The 24,278-nt window shown below is 41.7% G+C and overlaps 1 protein-coding gene and 1 long non-coding RNA gene across 9 annotated transcripts in view; one reads left to right on the forward strand and one right to left on the reverse strand.

Annotated features, from left to right (window-relative positions):
- Positions 1-13,027, forward strand: part of epb41l2 (erythrocyte membrane protein band 4.1 like 2) — a 48,811-nt gene extending 35,784 nt beyond the window's left edge. For 2 of the 8 annotated variants that reach the window (XM_061091532.1, XM_061091533.1), the window contains 9 exons: positions 463-522; positions 2,606-2,773; positions 4,651-4,719; positions 5,109-5,735; positions 6,965-7,093; positions 7,359-7,457; positions 7,786-7,866; positions 9,164-9,278; positions 9,603-13,027. In XM_061091532.1, the coding sequence (XP_060947515.1) occupies positions 463-522; positions 2,606-2,773; positions 4,651-4,719; positions 5,109-5,735; positions 6,965-7,093; positions 7,359-7,457; positions 7,786-7,866; positions 9,164-9,268 (1,338 nt within the window). In that variant the 3' untranslated portion in view covers positions 9,269-9,278; positions 9,603-13,027. The remainder of the gene's footprint in view (positions 1-462; positions 523-2,605; positions 2,774-4,650; positions 4,720-5,108; positions 5,736-6,964; positions 7,094-7,358; positions 7,458-7,785; positions 7,867-9,163; positions 9,279-9,602) is intronic. The other 6 variants (XM_061091534.1, XM_061091536.1, XM_061091535.1 and 3 more) reach the window with 5 other exon arrangements.
- On the reverse strand, positions 12,721-17,738 carry LOC133024430 (uncharacterized). The gene is made up of 3 exons (XR_009683111.1): positions 17,272-17,738; positions 15,683-15,870; positions 12,721-13,400 (listed from the first exon to the last, which is right to left on the reverse strand). It is a non-coding gene; the product is annotated as an uncharacterized LOC133024430 (long non-coding RNA).
- Positions 17,739-24,278: the final 6,540 nt, after the last annotated feature.

Raw genomic sequence — 24,278 nt, forward strand, 5'->3', positions numbered from 1 at the left:
TTACATTTGGATTTCAGATTGGGTCTGAGAATAAAAACTGATTCTGAACGGGCACTTTCACCTCAAATCTGCACTTTCGGTTGCAACCGCCGCGGCTTCTGGTTTCACAGATTGAGTTTATTTCCTGGTGTGGTTCTGCTTGAAATGTATAATGGTTTTCACTGCAAGCACTTTGGGGTTTGTGTTTATGTTTGTGTTTTGAATGCTTTGAATTCTTAACACGAGTGCGAGTGCTAATCCCATTTTATTACCATTAGAAAACTCAAAATGTTTATCATTTGTGTTTGTACCTCCAGCCTGGTCACCACATGTTTAAACTTTTGTTTATGAAACTATTTAGAATTAATTTATCATAACTTTAGTTTTTTTAATCTGTACAGTTTAAAAGCAGCGATAAACTTTATTACTATTTTAAAATTAATTTTCTCCATTTCATTTTTTGCTGTATGTCTGCCTTTCCAGAGTCCATTGAGAATGCATGGGGCCAATATTTATGTGAGGCACAGTAATTTAATGTTGGAGGTTGGTACTAGCGTCGCCTGATGGCTTGAAATAAGAACTACATGTCTCTGTGTACTCTGACGCCATCAGAACTACAACTTCCTCTGTACAAGACTGCTGCCCTCTCGCACTCTCAAGCTCTGTGTGCATGCATGTGTTGGTTTATGCGTGTGGATGTTTGTTCATCAGGTCGACACTCAACTCCAGCTATTGGAAATTGTCCTTGTCGTTTGTTATTTTTAAAAAATGTGGTTTTTCACATTCACGTGGCAGCCATTCTGCACAGGTGGGCTAGCAAATTAAACAGAAATGTTATATTATATAAATCATGTTATTTAACGCTCCACCAATCAATTTAAATAGCCCTGAGATTTTAAAATAGCATACCACCCAGCGCTAAAATCAATCATAGTGGAAAATGTAGCAGGCGAAGACATTTCCCTCAGGAATTATAGAAAAATAAAAAAAGAGCCAGGGGGATAATGAATGTTGGATTGAACTTTGTTGAACAAAGTTTTTTTTAGAATGTTAACTTTACCAACTTTACAAGGTCTTAATACGTCAGACATGGTTTTTAGCTTGTTGTGGAGTTCGGTTTTTATATCGCTAAATGTACAAATAATGCAGATTCAATTTTGATTTGATTTGATCAGGAACGTTAACTGGAGGTTATGTATATAACCAGTGTTTCCTGAGGGGTGGGAGCACTCAACCCTTAACCAAGGGAAATAAGATATTTTCTGCATTGAGTCTATGAAATTCAAATCACATATTTGTTGTGTATCTTGTTACACAACAGTAAAAGATAGACTAAAGCTCCTCCAGGATATGTCCCTGCCTTAGTGCTCAGAGTGGCTGCTTTGAATAGGGTCAGTTGTGTGTGTGTGAACCTGACTTTTGTGCATGCTTTTTGCATGTCGAATGCCGTTTTGTGACAGTTTGATCTCGATGTGTTTCCAATCCTTGACTGGTTTCAAAGAGTTTGATTATTTCCAGGCAGCTGCATCTAACCTGACTAATCCGGCCTCCCTAACATGTATGAGGAGCTCTGTTCCTCTTTTCTGGTGATTGGCTGCTAGCGTTGTGTGACATGTGGTTTGATAACTCACTAAAACAACAAAATAAAATTGTGTGCAACATGGGACTGATAGTGATGCTTTGCCAGGTGGTATTTGTAGAAGAACAGTAGCCTACATGGCATGTAGTACTCTGTAGTACTCACTGAGGTTAGAGGACTTAACCCAGAATATTTTATTAAAGAGACCATTACAAGAGTAAAATAGGAAATTCTTATCAATAGTGAGTTTCAGTTCATCTATTTAGAGGAATAGCTTCTTAACAAACATCAGTGTGATAAGAACCTAAATGCAAGAAACTCTCTTTGAGAAAAATTAATTGATTTGTATTTTGACTTTGGTCCAAATCCAATCCTCTCACATGGAGGAAGCAGGTTTATGACCTATACTGCAGACAACAGTCAGAGTTAGAGAGCAGGTTTTCATCACTATCAACCCCATGTTCTGACCTCCTGAAGGAAAAGCACCTCAACAAGATGGCGACGCCCTGCTTCACTGCAGCCTGTTTATACATAAACACACAGACACACACGCACTTCAACACAATACATGTTAACAGTCTAATTCAAGAGTTAATTGGAGGCTGCATTGAGACAGGGCATCTTTCTTGTTTCCCTTGTGATTGACAGACTAATGTTCCTGTCTCCTGTTGAACCAAAGTTTTCCCCTCCCCTTTCTCCCTCTCTCCTCCCCTCTGTTTTTCACTCCCTCCCTCCCCACATCCATCATTTCTGTATTCATTTTACTATTTCTTTCTCTCTTTTCTCTTATTTCATGCTCCCATCCATATTTTCAACCCTCTTTTCTCTACTCATTTCATACCCATCATTCTTTTCTTCTCCTTTTCCTTCATCTACCACCTGTTCCTACCTTCTTCCCCTCCCCATCTCGGCCCGTCTTCTCTCATTTCTATCCCATCCTCACCTCCACCCCTCCCTCATTCAACCGTACTCATCTCATTCCCTGTCTATCCCCCTCCTCATCTCCCTTACCCCACCTCCCCCCTTATTCCTCCCCCCACCCATCAGGACCATGATAAGACCCAGGACGAGGTTCTGAAACATCAAGCTAGCATTAGCCAGCTAAAACGCTCCTTTATGGAGGCGCCACCTCCCTCTCCTCCTCAGCTCAACCAGTGGGAGAAACGTCTCACCTCCTCCCCCGCCACAACAATACGTGTTCAACAGCAACAAGTGGTATGTCCGCCTGAATGTTCATGTCTCGGCCACTTGAGTTACACAGCATCTTTCCTGCTGCGCTTGTTTCAGGTTAAATGATATATTGCAGTGATTCATAAGCGATGTCATATTTTGCTGCAAAGAAACCAGCATGCAGTCTGTGCAACGGGAGGATCATTTTTGTTTGAACATGATTGAATCATACCTTAGATTTATTTTGGCGGTGAAAGGTTTCTCTTTCTTAGTCTTAAGTGGGGTTTTTTCATTTGATGCTTTTGCCTCGGTGGTTTCCACGACCCGTTGATCATGATTCATGATGCAGTGGTTCTCAACCTCGGGGTCCCATTACCCGATTGGGGTCACAAGATCATTTCTGGGGGTCGCCAGGTGGTTGTTGAGAAATAACATTTATATAATCAAAATAGACATATTATAGATTTGCAAGTAACAACATCTGATTAATAGTGAAGGGGCATGGGTGGGGGGTGCATTACCCTGAATATATTGCAGGGTCGTGACTCGTAAAGGTTGAGAACCAATGACTTAATCTTCTGTGGGAATTCTCCCTGTAAAACCATCCTAACTTCTACTATCACCTACTGTTCTTCCATTTTCAGCTGGGTTCACATTACATTGCAGTTTTTCAAGCATATATCGTTTTTATTCTCCTGTGTATTTTGCTGAGTCTCCACTTCGCTCTCCTAAACAGATCTAACTTCATTCCCTTAGTGTAGTCATAAGATGTGCATGGCTGCGCTTTCTTTTATTTGTGCGTTTCACACGATGTGTTCTTGTGTCTTCTACTTTTGTTTGTTTGTTTTCCCTCTTTGTGTATGTGTCTGTTTGTATTTTGCTGTAGAGCCTTGAAGAGGAGATAGCTTCTATACTTCTAAGCAGACACTCATGCACTGGCTTTTATTCAGCTGCTGACGCTGTCTGCAGCAGTACCGCTGAACCGACACTAGATGCTGCTCTTACCACATGTTCTGCTGCCCTCTCTGCCAACGAGGTGCTGCTGCTGAGCATTTAGGAGTCTGTTTACTTTCATTCTCAATCCATAAGTACTTTTTTGATCATTAGTCCATCATTTCACTTTTTATCTGCTTATGTTGATTGATCACCTTGAAAGTAATCTGACATCCTGCAATGCTTCTTTTACCGGAGGATGCTTGAACCGATGCTTTATATCGATGCCTGCTGTAGATGAATGTCATTCTGTATCAGAGGCCGTTCATTCTGAATGAACCGCGGATGCAGAATGGGCATGGCAATGCTTCTCAAAAACAACTCACAGATGTGAATGGTTGTAATGTGTTTGTTCAGTGAAGGGCAATGTGTGTGGACTGAATGTAAATGTGACGATCGGCTCTGTGCTCTTATCTTGCTTTACCGGCAACTTCAGGGAAAAAAAAAAAAAAGTGCTAAAAGCAGCAGGTTTTGAGGCAGCAGTTTCCATCATTAGGAAACTTAATGTGTTTACATGAGTTTAAAAATAGCTCACAAGACACTGTAAAGAGTGGACTTTGACCTAATTTATTACGGCATGACATGTTTTTTTGCCATTCAAACCATTTGCTGACTTCAATACTGCTTTTATTTAAGTGAAGATGAGTTTTTCCTTTCCTCGATGGGAAATTCACTTCAATCCATCTTATTTTTCTCCTTTCTGCTCTTTATCTCATCTGCTATTTGTTGCCTGCTGCAATGAACCTGACACTGTATGGACATGAACGTGATTGTGCATGAGAGACAAAGAGGGAGAATAAATAACCATATCGCCCCCTTCCCCCACGCTCTGATCTATAAGCATCGTCCTTTAACTAACTGCTAACACTGATGATGTCTGCTTCTGCTGTTTGATTGATGATTGTCATGGTAACCCCCCTGTCACGCAGGTGAGTGTGCCCGATGTGGAAGCAGCCGCAGCTGATAGTTCGATCCCTGATACCAAAGAACCTGCAAAGGTGGTCCTAACTTTCTTCTATTTATCCATCCAGCCGTCCATTGATCCACCGTTTTCTTCATTCCTTCATTCATTTGTCACTTACAGCTTCAGATCTCCTCCTCTTCCTACAGCCGTCCATTCCTCGGCTTTTCACCTGATTTCCTACATGTTCTCACATTCTCACGTCCTTTTGTCCACAGTTGAACATCTTCATTGTCTTTCTGATTTCGCTTTGGTATTTATTTATTTTGAGTTAAGTTGTCTAATTTTTTTTATGTTCAATGATCATGTTTTGTTTTTTTGTTTTTGTCTCCATGCGTTTGTTGTGTATGTGTGCGCACCTCAATCTGTGTGCGTGTGTGATTGTGCACTGTGTACATGCGTGCTTGTGTATGTGCGTGTGTATAGACGGCCGAAGTCGAAATCGAAGAAACCGTTGTCGTGGAAGAGGTTTCCAAAGCAACCAAACCTGGATTTGTCACAGTTACAACCAGTTCTCCTGCTGTCCCAACCACAGACCAGGAAACAAGAGAACAGGAAGTGAAGGTTGAGGAAAAAGTAGTGGTGACACAGGAAGCTAAAGCGGCGAAGCAGGCGAGCGTTTCATCTGAAAGCGAGAGCGAGGAAGAAGCCGAGTACCACCCAAATGTCCCTGTGTCCATCTCTCATACACAAATACTGGAGGAGAAAGAAGAGGAGGAGGAAGACCAGGTTGACAAACATGAGGACAAGACAACGGAGCAGGATACTCCAGAAGTTTCCTCCCCACCAGCTGAAGTCTTTCAGCCTGAAGAAGAAACCAGCCGAGCGGTAGAAGAGTCTGAGGCAGGGAACAAGAACGAAGAAGGTGAGATGGAGGGAAGCACCAATGATCTGATGACGGCACCAGACGATGCTCCCAATGGCTTCAACCCCACTGAGGAGGCCGTGAGCGGGTTGGACACCTACCCAGAGGACGAGGAAGAGCCCAAAATGAACGGACAAGCCTCATTGGCTGAAGCAGAACTCCGGCCACAGGTTATTTGTTGCTCTGAGGTAAAGTCTTCACTGGGCCGGCTTTGGAGCTTCCCTGGGCCTTGACCCTCTCCTGCCAACTGTAGAAACACCCACTTCTTTTTCCTCCCTCCTGCTTTCCACAGTGCTGGTTTCCTTCCTGCTTGTGTGAATATTTAAGCCCCATGTACATCCTCACACTCATCTTTGTCCTGTGAAAATGAGACCTCTTTAGAAGTCACAGTCCAATCCCAGTAAATCAGGCAAAAGATAAACATAAACACACAAGTTACCACCATGGTCGGTGTCAAGATATCACATGCTCAATAATTAATTTGTCTTTATTTTGATTTTCACCATATTCATATATTTTAAAGAGTCTGTCAACTACTATCATCATCTTTCATATCATTACCAACATGACTAGTCCACTCCTGCTGTGCACAGTGTGACCGCCTCCTACTCTCCATCGTATTTTAGTGTTGTGAAGTAAATGGGGCCTAAGTGGGGAAATGCATGTTGCTTTTAGATTGTAATTTTTTCTGCATGCTGTATTTCACATTTTTGGTGTGTTTGCATTTGTGTGTGTGTGTGTGTGTGTTTGTGTGTGTGTCTCCTCCGTGTGCTTTGGCGGTGACACTTCTCTTATCTCTGTTGGCGTTTTAATTGGCTTGTCGCAGTCACCACGGCAACAGCATTGTAGGAAATCGTCATTGCCAAACACTTTGGAAATGCCAACCCGCCCATTTGAATGTCACCTCGTGCATGTTGTTTACATTTTAATTTGCCGGCCTGTTTGCCAGCCACTCAGGTGTCGTTTGTGTTGCCAGCTCATGTTTTATGCATGTTCGTGCCGTGTCGTCCTCCGAGCTGCATGTCGACACCAAAGATCTTTGTTAATGTAGTTGTGTTGCTGTTGTAGCTGTTGCTCTTACCTGACTTTAAATAGATGTTGTCTTGTTGTGAGTTTCAATGTGCGAGTTTGGGAGCTCTTGATTTCTTGCATGACGTTTGCTGCATTCACTTGCATATGCTGTGTTTATACATCCACATCTACTGTTGTGTACCACTGGTACATGGCACTTCTCTTTCAAAACCATGAATTCTAATGTATCTGACAACTACAGTTAATTTGATGATGATTAAATACACATTTCAAGCTAAATTCGTAGACCTAGACATGTTTCTGTGTTTGTTTCCCTAACTGTCTCAGCTCTAATTTATTAACCCTCTCTCCTCCCCCCTCACGTCTCTCTCTCCTCCCTCCCCAGCCCCCTGTGGTAAAGACAGAAATGGTGACTATATCAGACACGTTCGCAGCCCAGAAAACTGAGATAGCTACAAAAGAAGTGCCCATCGTACATACGGAAACCAAGACCATCACTTACGAAGCCGCACAGGTGCCCACTTACGAGCCACCGGGAGCTTTTATTTTTTGTATTCTCATTTGTATGTGTGTGTGTGTGTTAGCATTCAGAGTCCATGTTGTACTTGTGTGAATCATTTAGACCTTATTATATTTTAAAGCTTAATAATGATAATGTTCCAAAGTGCTTCTTTTCTAGCAACAGTGCATGCCGCCATCATTCATTCCTCAAAGATGTCGGAGGGATTTCCTGGTGTGTATCTTCCGCTGATTGTTCCTTTCTGTCTCCCTAACATCAGTTGGATGGAAACGGCGACGGTGAGCCCGGAGTGTTGATGACTGCTCAGACTATCACCTCTGAATCTCTGTGTACTACTACAACCACACACATTACCAAGGTACTCACAACTACAGACATTTACTCTCTTTAAAATCATGTTTATGAAACTCTACAGCATAGATCTCCATGGCAACTGTGTGCTGAGTAACTGTACCCTAATACAGTGTTCATGCTTTGTGTTCTGTGCCCTCATTTATATTGGTTAAGCAGTGGTGCACACATCCGATCTCACATCCGATAATTGTTTAATCTGATTTGACTTGTTGGACTGTTAAGTCAATGCTCGGCTCTCAGCTGTGTCTCACCTGCACCCAGGTCGGCCTTGACTGTTCCTGAAGAATCCATCGTGTCACATATCAAAGCATTGCTGTACATTTCTCTTCCAGACGTTAAAGGGCGGCCTATCAGAGACGAGGATTGAGAAACGCATTGTCATCACTGGCGACTGCGACATCGACCACGACCAGGTCAGATCTCAGTCACACAGCTGATCACCCAGCTGTTTCAGCAGCTGGGTCTATGGGTCCCTGTATTCTGTCCAGATGTGTGTGTGGTGTGGAATCAGCTGCTCCATCAGATTCTGCAGTTTCAATGTGGGATTTCTTCTCTTAGAATAAAAATGGTGACAGGGAAACGAGGAAGATGGCTGAAGTCAGTCCATTTTAATGTGCTTTATAGAGGTTGTTATCTGGTTGCACAATTTAATTTATTATCCACTTAACAAAGAGATGCCTGCTAGTCATAACTCATTGGCTGCTTCATCAGTCTCTTCACCTCCATCACTTCCATACGTCGAGAAAACTGCCGTGACCTTATTTTGCTGCGGTGTCTCATTTTGTTGCTTGTTTTTGGTTCATTTGATATTCTGTCTTTGCCTGTGAGGAAATCAAATATTTGCTGATGTGATAAAACTGCTACATGCTAAAGCTACATGGAGGAGATGACAGCTGAGTTAGTGCAGCCCAACGCTCCGTGAGGATTTGATATGAAACAGTGACGTGATGTCTAAGTGCAGATTTTCAGCTTTTGAGGATGTTTACATTCTGATAAATTCCTCTAGTCATCCATGTTCCCCTAATATGAATGTGAACACTCAAAACAAAGTGTCACATTGTCCATATACGTACAGACTGTTCTGGCCTTCATTGTTATATCGGTCTCTTGATGTGATAAAACACATTTCTACACCTCTAAGATATTTGAAAGTGACGATCAATTTATATTTATTTCACTTATGAGACTTTGACTCGTGCCACAAACTCCCCCCCGTTGTGGGACGAATGAGAGATTATTTTATGTTGTAACCTGTACAACATGAGGTTTGAGGTCCCAGGTTTCATGTAGCACCATCAGAATATTTCAAATATTTGAAAAGGTATTTTGTTTTATCTAGTTTTGCCCGGGTTTGGATCTGCATGATCCCTCATCTGCTGTTTTAAGTTGCACGTCTGTTCTTATTTGCTGGATTCACACAAGACCAACAGATTTGTGTCACATCAAGTTGGAAATCATGATTTATTTTTTCCACTTGATGTCACTGCTCCATCTGAAGTCATTTTACTTCATACGATTTACCTCCCAGTTAAACCCCCAGAAGTAAAATGATGCACATTAATTGCGAATCCAGCATTTTTGTTATTTTTGTAATGCTTCTTTTTTGTTAATTTTTTTACTCCATCATCTCCTCTCCCCCCCCTCCACCTGCCCCCTCACTGCTTGCTGTGCTCGGTGCTGCTTCCATGTGGCTGCTTCTTGGTACTGCAGGCACTGGCCCAGGCCATTAAGGAGGCCAAAGAGCAACATCCTGACATGTCTGTTACCAGAGTGGTGGTTCATAAAGAAACTGAACTGGCGGAGGAGGAGGATTGACTGAACTCAGGTAATAATAATAATAGTAGCTGATTATTATTATTATTATTCATGGTGAAGGTGATATCATAGATATTCAAGTGTTTAAGTGCCATCAGGGGTTTATTTGCTAAAGATAAAAATGTAAAGAAACAGAAACCAGGACACGTGAAGCTGCTAAACCCATCAGCCAATCATGGAACAGGAAATCGAGGAAGAGATATTACAATTAGACGGTGACTGTGTTTGTGTGTTTTTAGTTCAAGGAAAATATTTAGAATGGAAAATTACGGTAGCGTTGAGCGCTGGTCATCACAACACAGACTCTGATTGCCTTCAACTCTTATTTTCCCAGAGCTGAAGGGCCCATCATGACTGTTTTCCTCTGTTGACGTTGAACGACCTTCATCACCCGACAACGACGACGACGACCGACCTTGACTGACCGATGAGGAGGAGCTGAAGAACATGAGGAAGAGAAAGACGGATGGAGAGAAGTCACCAGTCTTTTCTAACATTTCTGTGGTGCATCTAAATCCCTCACTCCAAAAACCCAGTAAAAGGAAAAAAAATCATCTCTTCACTCTTCCCGAGGGAACAAAAACGAACCACTTTGTTAGATTAACATTTGTAGCGTGTTTTTATTTTTTAATAGAGCCTGTTTTTTTCGTTAACTGATTTGTTTTACAAAAAGAGAGAAGATAGTGAGTCTGTCACCTATTGCGAAAACTAGGATTTTTAGGGATGCACTGATAACCAGTTCTGGTGACACACAGCTAATATACTGTATCACTGTACTGAATATTTCACCAGTACCAGGGACCTTCAACAAAGCTGTAAGATTCAAAGCAAATTTGAGATATTTCTACAAACCAGAAGCTGTCAAATGGACAGTTTTTTTTATCTTTTTCTTAATTTTTATTTTCCTAAAAAGTAAATTGACACTGAGGTTCTGTGCTTGGAATCTGTACCAGCAGAGTTCAAGTGGTTTTGGTGCATTCCTAAACAAGACAAAAAGTTATTTGATATTTCACAGCTCCCTCCCTCACGTCTTTAATCGGTGAGTAACAAACTGTAACTCAGTCCTTTCTAAAGATTTTACAAAAACAACTACATTTGAAAGAAACTCTTTTTCAAAACATAACACAAACCAACTGTATCACTCACTGTAACACATTCACGGTCAGAGTCAGATTAAAGAATTCAACTGTCACATTATCACCTTTTGTTACTAATAATTACAGAAACTAGGGAGCTCTTAGGTAAAATATCGCGGTAAAAAATCAATCAACCTGTAATTTTCTTTTCTTTTTTTATTCTGTCTTGTTCTGTAAGCATTGTTCTTATTCATCCACATTCCTTGTGTGTCGACCAGCGGCTGAGTGAGTTCACTTTCATCCAGACATTTTTACATTTACAGCAGGTGAAAGAATCTTAATTGGGTTGTTGGACGTTTAAAATACATTTTTACTGAAAGGAAATTGGAACTGAAGGTGAACTGACTGAAAACGCCGGTGTATACAACTTTCTGTAGAGTAAAACTCAATCAAGGTTATTATATGGGAGCAGTAATCTAGCTTTTAATTAGCCAAACGCTCTCCCTGGGGCCCGCCCACTGTACGACAATGACCATTCCTGCTGGGCCGCAGGGGAGCAAGGGAGCAGACTGACTTTATTGGGAGAGAGAGAGGACCAGGGAAGAGAGGGGAAATTGGGAGATAGAGGAGGCGCCGCGCATCGTCTACTTGGGAGTGAAAAATAATTTGAACACTGATGCATGTCGGCCTCTTATTTATTTTTTTGCATCCCGCAGTGAGTTAAAGCTGTTTTAATATTCTTGGGACGATGCTTAACACACATTTAAATAATTCAAAAGGAGTTTTGTGCTACAGCCGACAGAGGAACCAAAATGAGGACACGCAGCAGGAACAACTTGAAACCAGTGTCTGTGCCCAATCCAGAATAATAACAATTCCTACCAGTTTAACTCTGCACTTCATTTCACTCCCAGCTTCTTTTCGTACCAACAAAATCTGCAAAAACGTAGCAACATCTGGAATTCGAATCGGCACATCTTCATGTTTTTACCTTTGAGCGAGTTTAGATAGAGGCCACTGTGTCGATTGGTTTGAGAGTGTGTAGTTAACAGATTATCTCGGCTCATACAGCAAGTCTAGATCCGATTATTTTCGACGTGGTGCTCGCTGTGTTGTAACTGTTTCACCGCAACCAAATAATTCTGCCGTGGTAATGTGATTTTATATACGTTTCAATTTCAAGACTTGCATTTGTCTCCCACACGAGCAACACTCCGAATCTCCCAGTGCACTACACACACAGATACACACGGAAACAGTTACGGCACAACAGTAAAACGCAGCTGAAAGGGAAGAGGGTACCAGAGGTGGTTGAAGTGCTCTTGAAACCCCCTGAATGGAATCTCATGATGTTTTATTCATTTCCCGTGTCCTGTTCACCCACATGTGCATCTGAATTCCACAAAAATGTGACTGTGTTATGAGTATTGGTGGCATTAAATGGGTTTGACCGTGAAAAACCTGGTCTAGTTTGACCCGGATTTGTGTTTGAGCAGCGAAAGGATTCTGCAAAAACCTGATCGATTTGTGAACAAAGAAGTGGTACAGATTTACAAAAACATTCCACCTGGACCCGCCTAGACCTCTCTGAACCCTCCATTCTGGATATAGTGGCATTGTACATTAGATTCAACAGATTAGATTCTCCTTTTAAATGAAGACATATTGACATTTGAAGTAGCACGTACCTCTCAATTTGAAAACCCTTTCAAATTTCATCCAGATGGCGGAGCGGTGAAGACGGTCTAGGCCGGGAAACACCAGTGTGACCTCTGCTTTGCAGTTCAATGACATTCCGCATGAGGGTGAACCTTTAACCTGAAGCCCTCTCGCAAAGAGACAAAGTGGCAGAGGAAGAAATAAACATGTAACGCTGGGCAGCTTTGTAAGCTTTCACTGTTTAAACATGCATAGCTTTTTTCTCATCATTTTTCTTTTTATCTGTGAAACTGATCTAGATGTTAAAAGGCGGGATTTGTTGTACCCCACCCTGTTGAATATTTATGAGATTGTCACAGTGTGTGTTATTGGGATCACTGAAGGAGCACCATTACAAATCAAATTTTCTGCCACCATTTCCTGTTCTTTCTTTCTGTTTTGCTTTGAGCCACAGATTGAGCCTCCTCTGCGTCTGGGCTCTCGTCTGGTCACCGGAGCTGTGGGGCAGCGAGGTTGTTTTTTCTAAAATGATTGCACGAGAAATTTTAATGCAAGAAAAAAAGGCTGCATCAGACAGTAGTTACCACGGCAACTCCACAATGGAACTTGTGGATAAGAAACAGATGATTCTACGCCAGCTGATTTTTAAACTGTCAGGGATCTCAACATCATGGAGCGCGTCATGTGGTCCGAGGAAACACACGTTTCACAATTGGCTTCTATTCTTTACATTAAATCTCAGACTTTATTGAACAGTTTGGACAAATGAGATCAATTTACAGTCCGTTAAAACCAGCATCATTTTGTATTTTTAACAAAGTAAGAAAAACTCACTTTCAACAAAACTTTATAAAGAAACAAATTTTGGAAAAAAGCAACCCGCTCCCTCCTTGCTCTCTAGTAGCACAACCAATGATCACTGGTAGGGTTTTTTCTATCTAGCAGCTTAACTGTCTTGTGTCTCCCCACACAGCCACTCCTCCCCCGTGTAACACTGTTTGAATAAAGGATTGTTATACTCTCATTGGTCCTCTGTCGTTCACTTTTTTCACTCCAGAACAGTGGGTTTGGTGTAGAAACAATAGCCGATAAAGTTGTATTCCCAAATTCTAGAAAAATTGTAAACACATTTACTCAACACAGATTTCCCTGAGTGTTTCAAGATGTTTCCACACATCATCTGACATCCAAACAAGCGTCAGCTTCCATGCTGTTCAAGGCAGTTCAGTCAGTTTTGTATTACTGAAATGTAGTGATAGGTCCATGTCTCCAACAGAGTCTGTCCGGTCAGGTGTGACAGTGGGCGCCAACGCTCCTGCTCCTCAAGTTTGTAGTTCTGTACATCTGCCTGTGGATGGCGCTTCTGTTCTGCGGAAATCCCGACTGATCGTCCTCAACTGAGGGTAGGAGAGAGAGAGGAAGAGTGAGAAAACATAATATTGGTCGTTAAGTACAAACCACATGTGTAGTTGCTCAGTGACAGTCATACACACATTACCAAAGTTATTTATTTTTTCTTTTCTCAGTTATTCAGGTGGTCTAGGTTTGGGAATAAAGGCACCATGGAAATATATATTGCATGAAGGGATATAGTGTGTATCTTCATTGATGAGGCACTGTTTTAAAGGTGCAGTGTGTAGGATTTAGTGACATCTAGTGGTGAAGTTGCATGTTGCAGCTGAATACCCCTCACCTCGCCCTCCCCTTTCAAACATTAAAGAACTTGTGGTAGCTTCAGTTGTCATAAAACCCCCAAAGGTGTTTAGTTTCTTCAGTGTGGGCTACTGTAAAAAAAAACGTGGTCACTTCCATAGAGATGACCCGCTCCCTATATTTAAATATAAAGGGCCAATTCTAGGGTAAAGAAAACAATTTGTACAATTTAGATAGTTTACAATTTACTAGTAAAAACATCCCAGGATCATTGTAAATTCAATAGATCAAATTCACCTAGATCCTACACACCGAATCTTTAAGTAATTAAAGTTTAAGATGATCATTGTCACTCAGAGAATTTAGAGCTTGTAAATGGGACATTATCTCAGTTTATGTTGAATCTGTTGGGACAATGAAAAGCCCAGCAGCTCTTCACCGACTCTTATACCATCCTCCTGCCGTGATCTCAAGGTTGTTCAGAAAACACTCACAGATCCTGATCTTATATCTGTTCATATGCAGCACACACTCGTACATACATAGCATAGCAGTCGGCCGCAGAAGATGCATCTTCAGCTCGTGTGTACTCGTTGAATGACTGGAGGACAGGTGCTGTCAGGTGCATCACTATGATGCACAGTGTGTTTGTGTTTAGTTTGACTGAACTGCAGGTGTGAGATTAGCTGTAACTGATTGTAATTGGCCTCAGAAACAGCAGATGATGCCCACGCACACACAGGCACACACACACATACACAAAGGCTCCCCCCTCGAGCTCATTAATTTGACTGAAGTCACAAATCTTCAAAAACAATGTTAAATAATTTACTAAAACAGTCAAACACTGTAGTTCTCAGCAAACAGGATCATTTGCTGGTTATTTCTTTCAGATGTTGATCAGTGCACATTTGGTCTTTTCTTCTATTTATGTCAGTGTGTGGGACTGACTGAAAATAAACTTTGGTTTGTGCTAATGAGGGAACAAATTACCAAACAGCCACAGTGTCTGTTTTTAGGAGTGTTTGGACGACAATGGTGGTTTGTGGCAAAAGGGAATGAGCTATTTCAAACGCAGATAATCACTTGTTATTAGTGGGATCTATTTGTTATGGTTTTTAATTGGATGTATCAACCGTTAAAATGAAAATCACCGGACATGTTCAGTTTGGATTTAAAGATCCAACTAGTATTGATGGTGAGACAATCATAATCAGATATCAGAACAAACTGTGAAGTTAACCAGGCTGGGATTTGTTATACATTATAATGTTATTATTTATGGTTATGTTTTTAATCCTAAATGGGAACTTCGCTAAATAAAGTCTCCATAACAGATTTTTACTTCCACATATGCAGTGAGAGAGGGAGCAGGTGATATAAGGGCAGTCTTGACCTTTTCAGGATTTGATGTCAATGTAAAGAGCAAAGGGACGAGCTTCAACAACACACACACACACACACACACACACACACACACACACACACACACACACACACACACACACACACACACACACACAAACAGAGAGATAGAGAAAACTTGTTTCCAGGTTTTCCTTGCAGTAGCTGCTGTAGCACTCCCCAGCACACACACTGTTACACTCACTCACACTTAGACATCAAATATCCTTTTGCCAACTTTTTTTTGTGCGTCTATTTTGGATGTTTTTCATTATTTAGAGTGAACCTTAGTTTCAAAGCCTGCAGACGTTTCTTTTCTATTCGGGAAAAACATGAGCTGACGAGACACAGCTGGTTGTCTGTGCGTGTTTTTGCAGATGCCAAGGTGGACCTCGTGTTTTATCTTCTATAAATATGAAACAAAAACATTTTCTTCCATTTTTTCCCTTTGTAGTACAGATTATGAAGTGCTACGTTGTGTGTATTTAGTATTTATGCGTGCAGCTCTGCCGAGTGACTCCTCCTCAATGCATCCACTCAGCTACACGGCCGCATAGTAAATAGAACATATCCTAGTTGTCTGGACATGGGCTGGACATGAAAAGTTAATAGCAATGCGTACCCTGTCTGAGCTTCCAGCTGAGATAGACTATCAGTTGCAGCAGCAGCAGAGAGACGGACAGGAACAGCAGCAGGCCGAAGAGCCACAGAGGAACGAAGCTGTCTGTGGCTCTGTCTGTGTGCATGAGGGTCTGTCGCAGGAGCAGAGCCAGATCAGCCCAGGGGCCGCTCAGCACCTCCATGCTGCTCCTGCATGTGGGAGAAAGCAGGAGGAAGTCAGGAAATGACAATATTTCAAAACGACATGTTATAGCAGGTATTTGCACGACATGAGCCCCTTTTACATAGCACATTCAACCTTGCATTTCTACATTAATGGCATGAAGATGAATGGGGAAGCATTGTCTCTTCTATCCCGACAGCCAAGGTGGTCACAGAGCCAGATTAATAGCTGTGTAAAATATAGAGCCAGTGTGGAGGGATGCTGTTGTGTTACACGCCACGCCTCTGATTCTCGAACACCAGCTACTGAAAGTCACACACTGGGCCGGCGTTATTGAAGCTAGTTTGGTATGTTGTGGAACAGAGGGTTCTTCTTAACGGCAGTAAAGCTGGATCTCTTTGTAAAAGGGGCTGCGGAGCAAGAGGTAGCTCATTAAAAAACAAAGTCTTTTGAGAATACTTTGAAATACCAATAACATACGGCAAATGTCCGTTATGTCTTCCAAAACAAGCAAATGATTGGTTTCCCAGGCTTTTAAGTCAAGGGTCGACTGGGTTAATTTATCTGCAGCTCATGTTTTACTAATAAGCCCAGTGTTCTTCACATTGTTCGAAACTATGTTAAATCATTGATGTGATTTCAATAGAGGAAAGAAAAATAATTTAATTACTATAGATTGGTTGTTACTCTTCAGGGTAATCTGATTGTGATGACACCAAGCAGAGAGATGGCCTGGTTTATTTATACAAATTAAAAAGAAACATGCTATCATGTTCACATTGGCTCCTCCTGGATCCTGTAGCCGGTCGATACAAGACGCAGAACTTCATGACACAGATAGTGTGCGTTAGATTTGTTTATATTCAATTTCTAGATCCCTTTCACCTAGATCCTACACACTTGATCTTTAAAGACTCACCACACTGCATCACCAATAAGTTTATATATTTTGAACTTTCGTGTTGTAATTGTAATAATTATCATTCTTGTTTTGTGGCCCAGCCCTAGTTGAAGTCATATGTTTGTTTGTTTTTTAGCTCTGAAGCAACATTATCCACACAAGCAATTATAATAATAAGTATATAATAATGATTCTATAAAAAACTTCTAAACATCTAAAAAGCACTTTTCAAAAAACAGTTACAAGGTGTTTGACAGGTTAAGACAATTAAAAACAAGTGGTTGAACAATATTAGGGCACAAATATGAGAACAAAAATGTTACAGACGGCAAAAGAGCAAAAAAACAAAATAAGAATAACCTTATAATAGGATTAAAACGGTTGGTAAAATCACAAGCCACAAGGCCAAAAGCTAAGAATATACTTGCATTTGTAGAAAAGTTGGACAACAATGTGCAGCCAGAAGTTCAGTCTTGATGTGTCAGAGATCACATGAACATGGAGATATTTCAAAATGTCTACTCACAGTTTCCCTTAAATGCAGATATGAATGAACATATGTGGACACGGTTGCCGGATGTCCTCAGTGAGCTACTTCCATGTCGCCCCAACAGTTGTCCTCCTAGACGCTAGATTGTCTTTTGGATTGAAGCAGCAGTCAAACGTGACCGTCACACAAACTTCACATCGAGTTTCGAGTTCAATCCAATCACGTGTCGACGCAGAGCGCAGGGAAATAATCCAAAGAACAATCCCTCCGAGAGAAAAGATGGTCGTTTCAGCCCAGAAGTCAAAGTTGTGATTCTCGTTCTGAGCTCTCTGTCTCTTCATCTATGTCTGTCTTTCTTTTCTATCTTTCTCTTTGTGTTTTCTCTCTCTGTCGCTCTCTCTTATTGGTTGACGTACCACCTTAGTTGTTGTTGACGATGTGAACTTTGTTCTGTTCCAACAGTCAAACCTTGTGATTACTAAGAAGATTAGCTACACTGGCCTTTGTGTGTGTGCGTGTGTTTGTGCGTGTGCGTGTGCGTGCGTGTGTGTGAGTGCGTGTGTGTGTGTGTGTGTGTGTGCGTGTCTACTATGTGTCACACAGAGATATAGAGTGTAGTGTGAGAGGGTTTACTGCAGGTTTCAGGGTATTTGAAACATGAAAATGTGGTAATACCTTTTCATCCTGCGAGTGTGTACTTTGGAGCTCCAGTAATGTCACGACTGTCGAACCTTAGTCCCATGTCCTCACTGTGTCACAACACACACACACACACACACACACACACTGTCTTTTATTCAGCTGGTTTCTACTTTGTCTTATCTCCCTCCGTCTCTTCTCTCTGTCTCTTCCGTCTCTGTCTGCCTTTGATCACTGGCGGTGCTGATTAGGTTAATCAGGAACTGATAACCCTGAATGTGTTGTCACGACTAATTGAAGAATGACTACAAAGGGAAATATCGATGCTGAAATCCACAGTGTGTCGTGTGGCCCCTGTTGGAAGGACACACAACCATGTTTTTAATACGATAAACAGTGGAATATTTCAGTCCAGCAGATATGAAGCAACATTTACATCCTAGTTTCTGACCCACTTAACTTAATCAGATATACACTCTCATTTTTACCAGTGTTTGGTCTTTACCAGTCCCAGAGGGAAATGTCCGTGTCTTAACTGGCTTAATGTTCACTAGTTAGTCTTTCTTTTGTTTAGAACAGCTATTAGCACAATGGGTTTTAGAGCCTTTCCATTGAAAACCGCTGCCTGCTAAGTGGCCAAAATAATGAGAATAGTGGAGCAAACATGGGGAGATGAGCCTAACTGCAGAAACTGCTCATGGATGTATGAGTAATCCTTTTCTCATTATACTTGGCCAATTATTCTAATGTTTATATAAGAATGGAGCTTTTGCCCGCGGGAAGTTTATGAACACTAATGTAAAATTTGTTTTTTGGTTTATTTTTATCCCAACTCTTCTGTTTTTGTTTCAATTTCGGTTCATAAAGTGGCTTCTTTCAAAATGTGCAGACTAAAGGGTCGAGAATATAGTACAAAATGTGTTTTTACCTAATCACCGGCCGCATTTATAAAACCAGTGATGGAGAGATCTGAAAAAAGGTCATTTTGTTTGTGCTGTAGATATTTGATGATAATTGCACTGACAGAACCTGCTAAAAGTAACAGTAGCCTTGCTTCACATTTAATCTGGCTGCCCGAAGCTGCCCAAACCCATAGATTTGCTTTCATCAAGATCTGTGAAAATGTCAAAAAAACACAATGTCAAAGAAAGAGATGAATTCTGTACCAACACTTAATGGGTCCTGTCTTTGCCCTTGTCCCATCCTTCCACCAAGTTTCAAGGAAATCTATTCAGTAGTTTTTGTGGAACAAAACTGACAACAAGAATTTGATCCTTCATCTGAATCAGCAGCAATGGTCAAACCAGATGATTGATCCTAACAAGCTTTAAACCAAAGGCAGGTCATATTTTCTCTGGTGTTGCTGTTGGACATCATCAACACAGAATCATCAGGAGGCTGTTGTTGTTATTCTTTTCCAACACGTTTGTTCTTAATTGGCTGGTAAGTAGGAAGTATCTGTGTCTCCTGTGCAGTTTGACTCTTGCGTACTCAGATCTCAACATCTGTGCTCTTGTCAGGCAGAAACTCATTTAGACGAACCAGCCGTGTTTTCTCACGGGAGGAGAAAACGACGGCTTTGGGTGATAAAATCCCAGCCGTAATTTGGCTCCGGTTGGTGGGAAGTGCGCGCTAATTGAGTGATGCTGTCAACAAGATCACTGGAATTGATTAGCTTTGTTGTTTGTCCAATTGATCCGGAGATAATGGGCTTATTTGGGAAGAAGTGTGTGTGCGTTTTGGGTCTTTTTGTGTGTTCATGTGCCTGAGTGCCTGTTTTTCTGATTGATTGACTGGGGCACAGTGTGTGTGTGTGTGTGTTCGTGTGTGTGTGGTAGGTTCTGTTTCATGTTCAAAGAAATAATAAGCTAGGGTTCACTACTCTCGTGTGTGTGTGTTTGTGTGTGTGTGTGTGTGTGTGTGTGTGTGTGTGTGTGTGTGTGTGTGTGTGTGTGTGTGTGTGTGTGTGTGTGTGTGTGTGTGTGTGTGTGTGTGTGTGTGTGTGTGTGTGTGTGTGTGTGTGTGTGTCTCTCTTATTGATCACTGGATGGATTTTCTGCTGTTGGTGGAGACTTGTGAGAGAAAGACAGAAGCCTCTTTGAAGTCAACAGTTCACAGTTTATCATTTCTTTATATATTCCAAAGAAGCACATGTAATCGCATCAGTACCGTGAGACAATAAACCAGAGGAACAATAGAAACAAACAATATCTCACTGTGTATTACGCATGACTGTTGAAACATGGACGTGGCTCTTGTGGAGAAAGGAAGTGAGATTTCAAATCTGTTGGAAAATCTCTGTGCAGCCAAAACCTCTAATGGCTAAATGTTTCCTCCAGATCAGATTAGCCTGCTGCCCCCGGCACCCGGAGAGAATTGGGGATCATTTTGCAAGCTTCCTCCAGTCTGATATGAATGAGAAAAAAATGTCCGCACAGCACCAGCAGCCCGGTCAGCCCCTTCGGTCAGTTGGCTCTCATTATCTCTATGACCTCTACACAGGGAAAATCGTAACAATTACAGAAAATGTACATCTGGAGAATATGTCCAAAGTATTTCCTTAGAAACGTTCACAGCACTGGAGGCTGCATCAGGGGGTGAGAGGGACCACATCAGCATCGTGGGGATAGTGATGGTTCTCATTATAATATGGCATTTGACCATCAACGAAAAATGTGAATCAATGACAGGAAATAGCTTATAAACAAATTACGACATATCTAGAGTATTCACACCGAGCATGATGTGATGTAGCGACTAAATTATAAGGAGGAAAATAAGAGTCACAGCTCAGGAAAAGAAAGAGGAAATCCACACCAATCGATGATGAACTGATGGTGTGTTTACTCCATGAAAAGCAAAAAATGAAGTAAATGATGAAATACATCGGTTCAACTGGAACAACTTTTAAGAGCTTGAGTTCAGGAGCTTAAACTGAACCAGCACCGCTTCAGGACGAATTTCAAAATGTGTGTCAGACACTTTGAAGAACTGCTTCAATAGCTGGCTCCAAGATCATAGTTTTAAAAGGTCCAGGTTGTTTGTGAGCTGAGGGACAGCTAGCAAGTCAGCAAAGCAATTCACTGCCAGACCACTAGGTGGAGTAACTTTTTTTGTCGAAGACAACCTTAGAGACACCTTCTTTGTGTGTGGCAGTCTTTGCGACTGTTTATTACTTTTTCTGTAGGACAAATTTGTCCCTGATCTTTCTACACAGCTTCGTACCTTTGTCGACCTGCAAACCGACGTCGACCGATATCTCCTTCCAGGAATTGCAGGTCATCTGCGTGTCCTTGTATTTAGTCAGTGACGGGTTATACAAGTGGTCATACTTTCAGATCTCTTCTGCCAAGTGCTCTTCTATTTGGCCGGTATTATGGGGCATGAAACCGGAAATATGACTCTGGAAAGGATGTAGTTAGCGGACCAATCACAGCCTTGCGGGCTGCGTGAGGCTTGCGTAGCTTTGTTGTATAGTTACAAAAATTGGTGAATGCACGCAAGCACGAAAGAAGGGGCACGCAAGACGCAAGGGCTCTTGCGTGCTTGCGTGCCCCTTCTTGCGTGTCTCTGAAAACGCAGAAGCACCGGCCTCTCCCCTGTCGAAGAAACCTGGCCCCATTTTTTAATTTTTTTTTATAACTTATATTTTTAGATATTGATGCGGGCCAATTCAAAATGGATGGCGGGCCGCAGTTGGCACGCGGGCAGTAGTTTGGACACCCCTGGTCTAGAGACAAATACATTTAAATAGATTGAATAACTTTATATCAGACTGGAAAGAGGAGGACGTTTCTGTTCAACTTCTGATCTGATCTGCTTCATAATGTGATGTGGTCAACAACACACATGCTGACTGGTTTGATTTGTACAGGTCGGAAGTGAAACCTTGGAAAAATCGATCTTTGTTCAGAATAAATAAATGAAAATATAAATAATTTACGGACAAAAGAACATGTCTAGTATGGGAAGACCTTTCCTCTAATCACTCTGGGTCTTGTGTCGGGTTTTTTACCTCCATCATATGTTTTGATTTCAGCCTCCAGTATATTTTCTTTCCAGCAGCTAGTGTTTTTGTTGCCTGAATCTGAAATTCTGCCTCATCTTTCTGTCTGTCTGCCGATACAGTTACGAGGCAGCATTCACTTTCATAAGTGTTAGTGTGTGTGTGTGTGTGTGTGTGTGTGTGTGTGTGTGTGTGTGTGTGTGAGTGTGTGTGTGTGTGTGTGTGTGTGTGTGTGTGTGTGTGTGTGCCGTCTGACATGTGGGTGGTTGGTTGTGTGTGATAACGGATCCTGAGTGATGAAACCAACTCAACTCTCTCCTGACTCGGTCTGATATTTCTGCAGCTATCAAATTGGTAGGGAAGCAGAAAAGAGTGCTCTTGCAGTGAAGAGAAAGGTCCTTTCTATTCGTTCATACTCTCATAAGAGAACACAGTTTATAACCCTGTCACAACACTGTTATTTCACTTATTCCCTGTGTCTGAAGATGAGCATTTCCTTTTTCGGTTGCTTCCAAAACAGCAAATAAACAGAATCTGTCTATGTATATGTTTAATATGCTGTTTAATCATGAGAGAAACATTGCATGAGTGTTATCGCTTCAGAATCTCTTCCTTATCACGTGAGGACAAAGCAGAACATTTCCAAACCAGCCTAGTTTCCCTTGGACTCTCTGTTCCTGATGAAAAGCCAGTTTTAGGAGATGGAAATCACAAAATGTTTCACTTTCCTTCCTCAAACACCAGGCTCCTGTAATTACTATGCAGAGGGTGACAATGCGCTGCAGGGGGAGCTTCAGATTTCAGCTTTAAAGTGCAAATAAGTTCCGTGTTAAGCAGCTTGCGTAATGACTTTCATGCCTCTGGCTGTTGTTTCAGTAAATAGAGGAGTCCCTTCTCTCCCTTGATCGTGAGACGGTAGGAGGACATTGTGTCTGAAAATGGCAGGAGTGCCGTTAGAAGTCGGTCTATTTGTCTTTCCATCCGTCTGTCTGACTCCTCTATTAGGTGATTCAGCGATTAATTGATCAACCCAAAAATAACTGCAAGTGTTTTGAGAGGTGACTCATAATTTCAGCCATTTTTAGAGCAAAATATGCGAAACAGTCATTGCTCCCTGCATCTGAAATGTAAGCTGCTTTTCTCTCTCTCTCTCTCTCTCTCTCTCTCTCTCTCTCTCTCTCTCTCTCTCTCTCTCTCTCTCTCTCTCTCTCTCTCTCTCTCTCTCGCTCTCTCATGTGCCCGTTTTTTGTCAGAAAATGTCACTTTTGGCTCTAGGGGAATAAAACTGGATAATTTCATATATTTTGTTGGATTAATTACTGATGATTAAATGAATGGCACACAGTATATAGTGCATATACCATATTCATTTCCTGAACCTGCCCCCTGATCTGGATCCTCACCAAAACTGAATGGGTTTTTTCCTGACTCGTACCAAATCCTCCCCCACGTTTCTTAAGAATCCAGCCAGTAGTTTTTGTGCAACCTGCTAACTTAGAAACAAACACATAAAAACATTAACTCCTTATTGGCGGAGGTAATACCCAATTCCATGCATCCATCCATTAAATCTGTCAACATAATGTCTACACACAGTTTAATACATGCAGTAGAAAAAACACAAGGCAATATATGAAATATTAAAATATTCTCAATCAGTTTTTTTCAGTGCCTGTTTCTATAAGACAGAAACGTTTTTCATGGACCCCTTCATGTGCGTCTTGCAATACAACCAAACACAAGAGAAAGATATTAGACATGTATTACGATCGTGACATTTTACCTAGATGGACTCTCTTTAGTCCATGTATCAATCCTTTTGATTTGAAACAGAATTAATTAATATAGATCCAAGCATCCCTTTTCTAAACTCACTTATCCTAATTCATTTACGTCTCTGAGCTGAAGATCATCTATCATCATCAGAGGAGCCTCCCGGGTTCAGGTCTGTACCTGGTTTATGTGAAGACATCAAAATATTTGTTCTGTTCAGTTGTTTGAATCCATCGAATGTATTTGAATTCATTCTTGAGCTGCTCAAGTGTTGGGGGTGAGGTCCTGAGTGACCATCAAACAATAGGTTGTAAATACTTGAGGCCTACAAGGCCCAGCTGAAACCAGTTCAACCAGTTTCAGTCTTAATTCACACCTTCTCTAGACAGCCTGGAGCCTCGCCTTGGTGGGGGAAGCATGTCCTGAACCCCCACTGTGCCCCCCCTCCAGCAGGCCCTGGTGGGGAGATGTTGCAGGCCGCTCTGCAAAAACCTAAATGAGACTCTGAAACGCCCACTGAGGTCGAATCCCCGCCCACTAAGGACGGGACCCTGACATTCTCATTGGATGAGAGCCAACTGAACCCTCTGACCACTTCCTGAGGAAGCAGGAAGTCCTCAGGTGG

Source organism: Limanda limanda, chromosome 18, assembly GCF_963576545.1.
Source record: "Limanda limanda chromosome 18, fLimLim1.1, whole genome shotgun sequence".
In the NCBI taxonomy this organism is placed as follows: Eukaryota; Metazoa; Chordata; class Actinopteri; order Pleuronectiformes; family Pleuronectidae; genus Limanda; species Limanda limanda.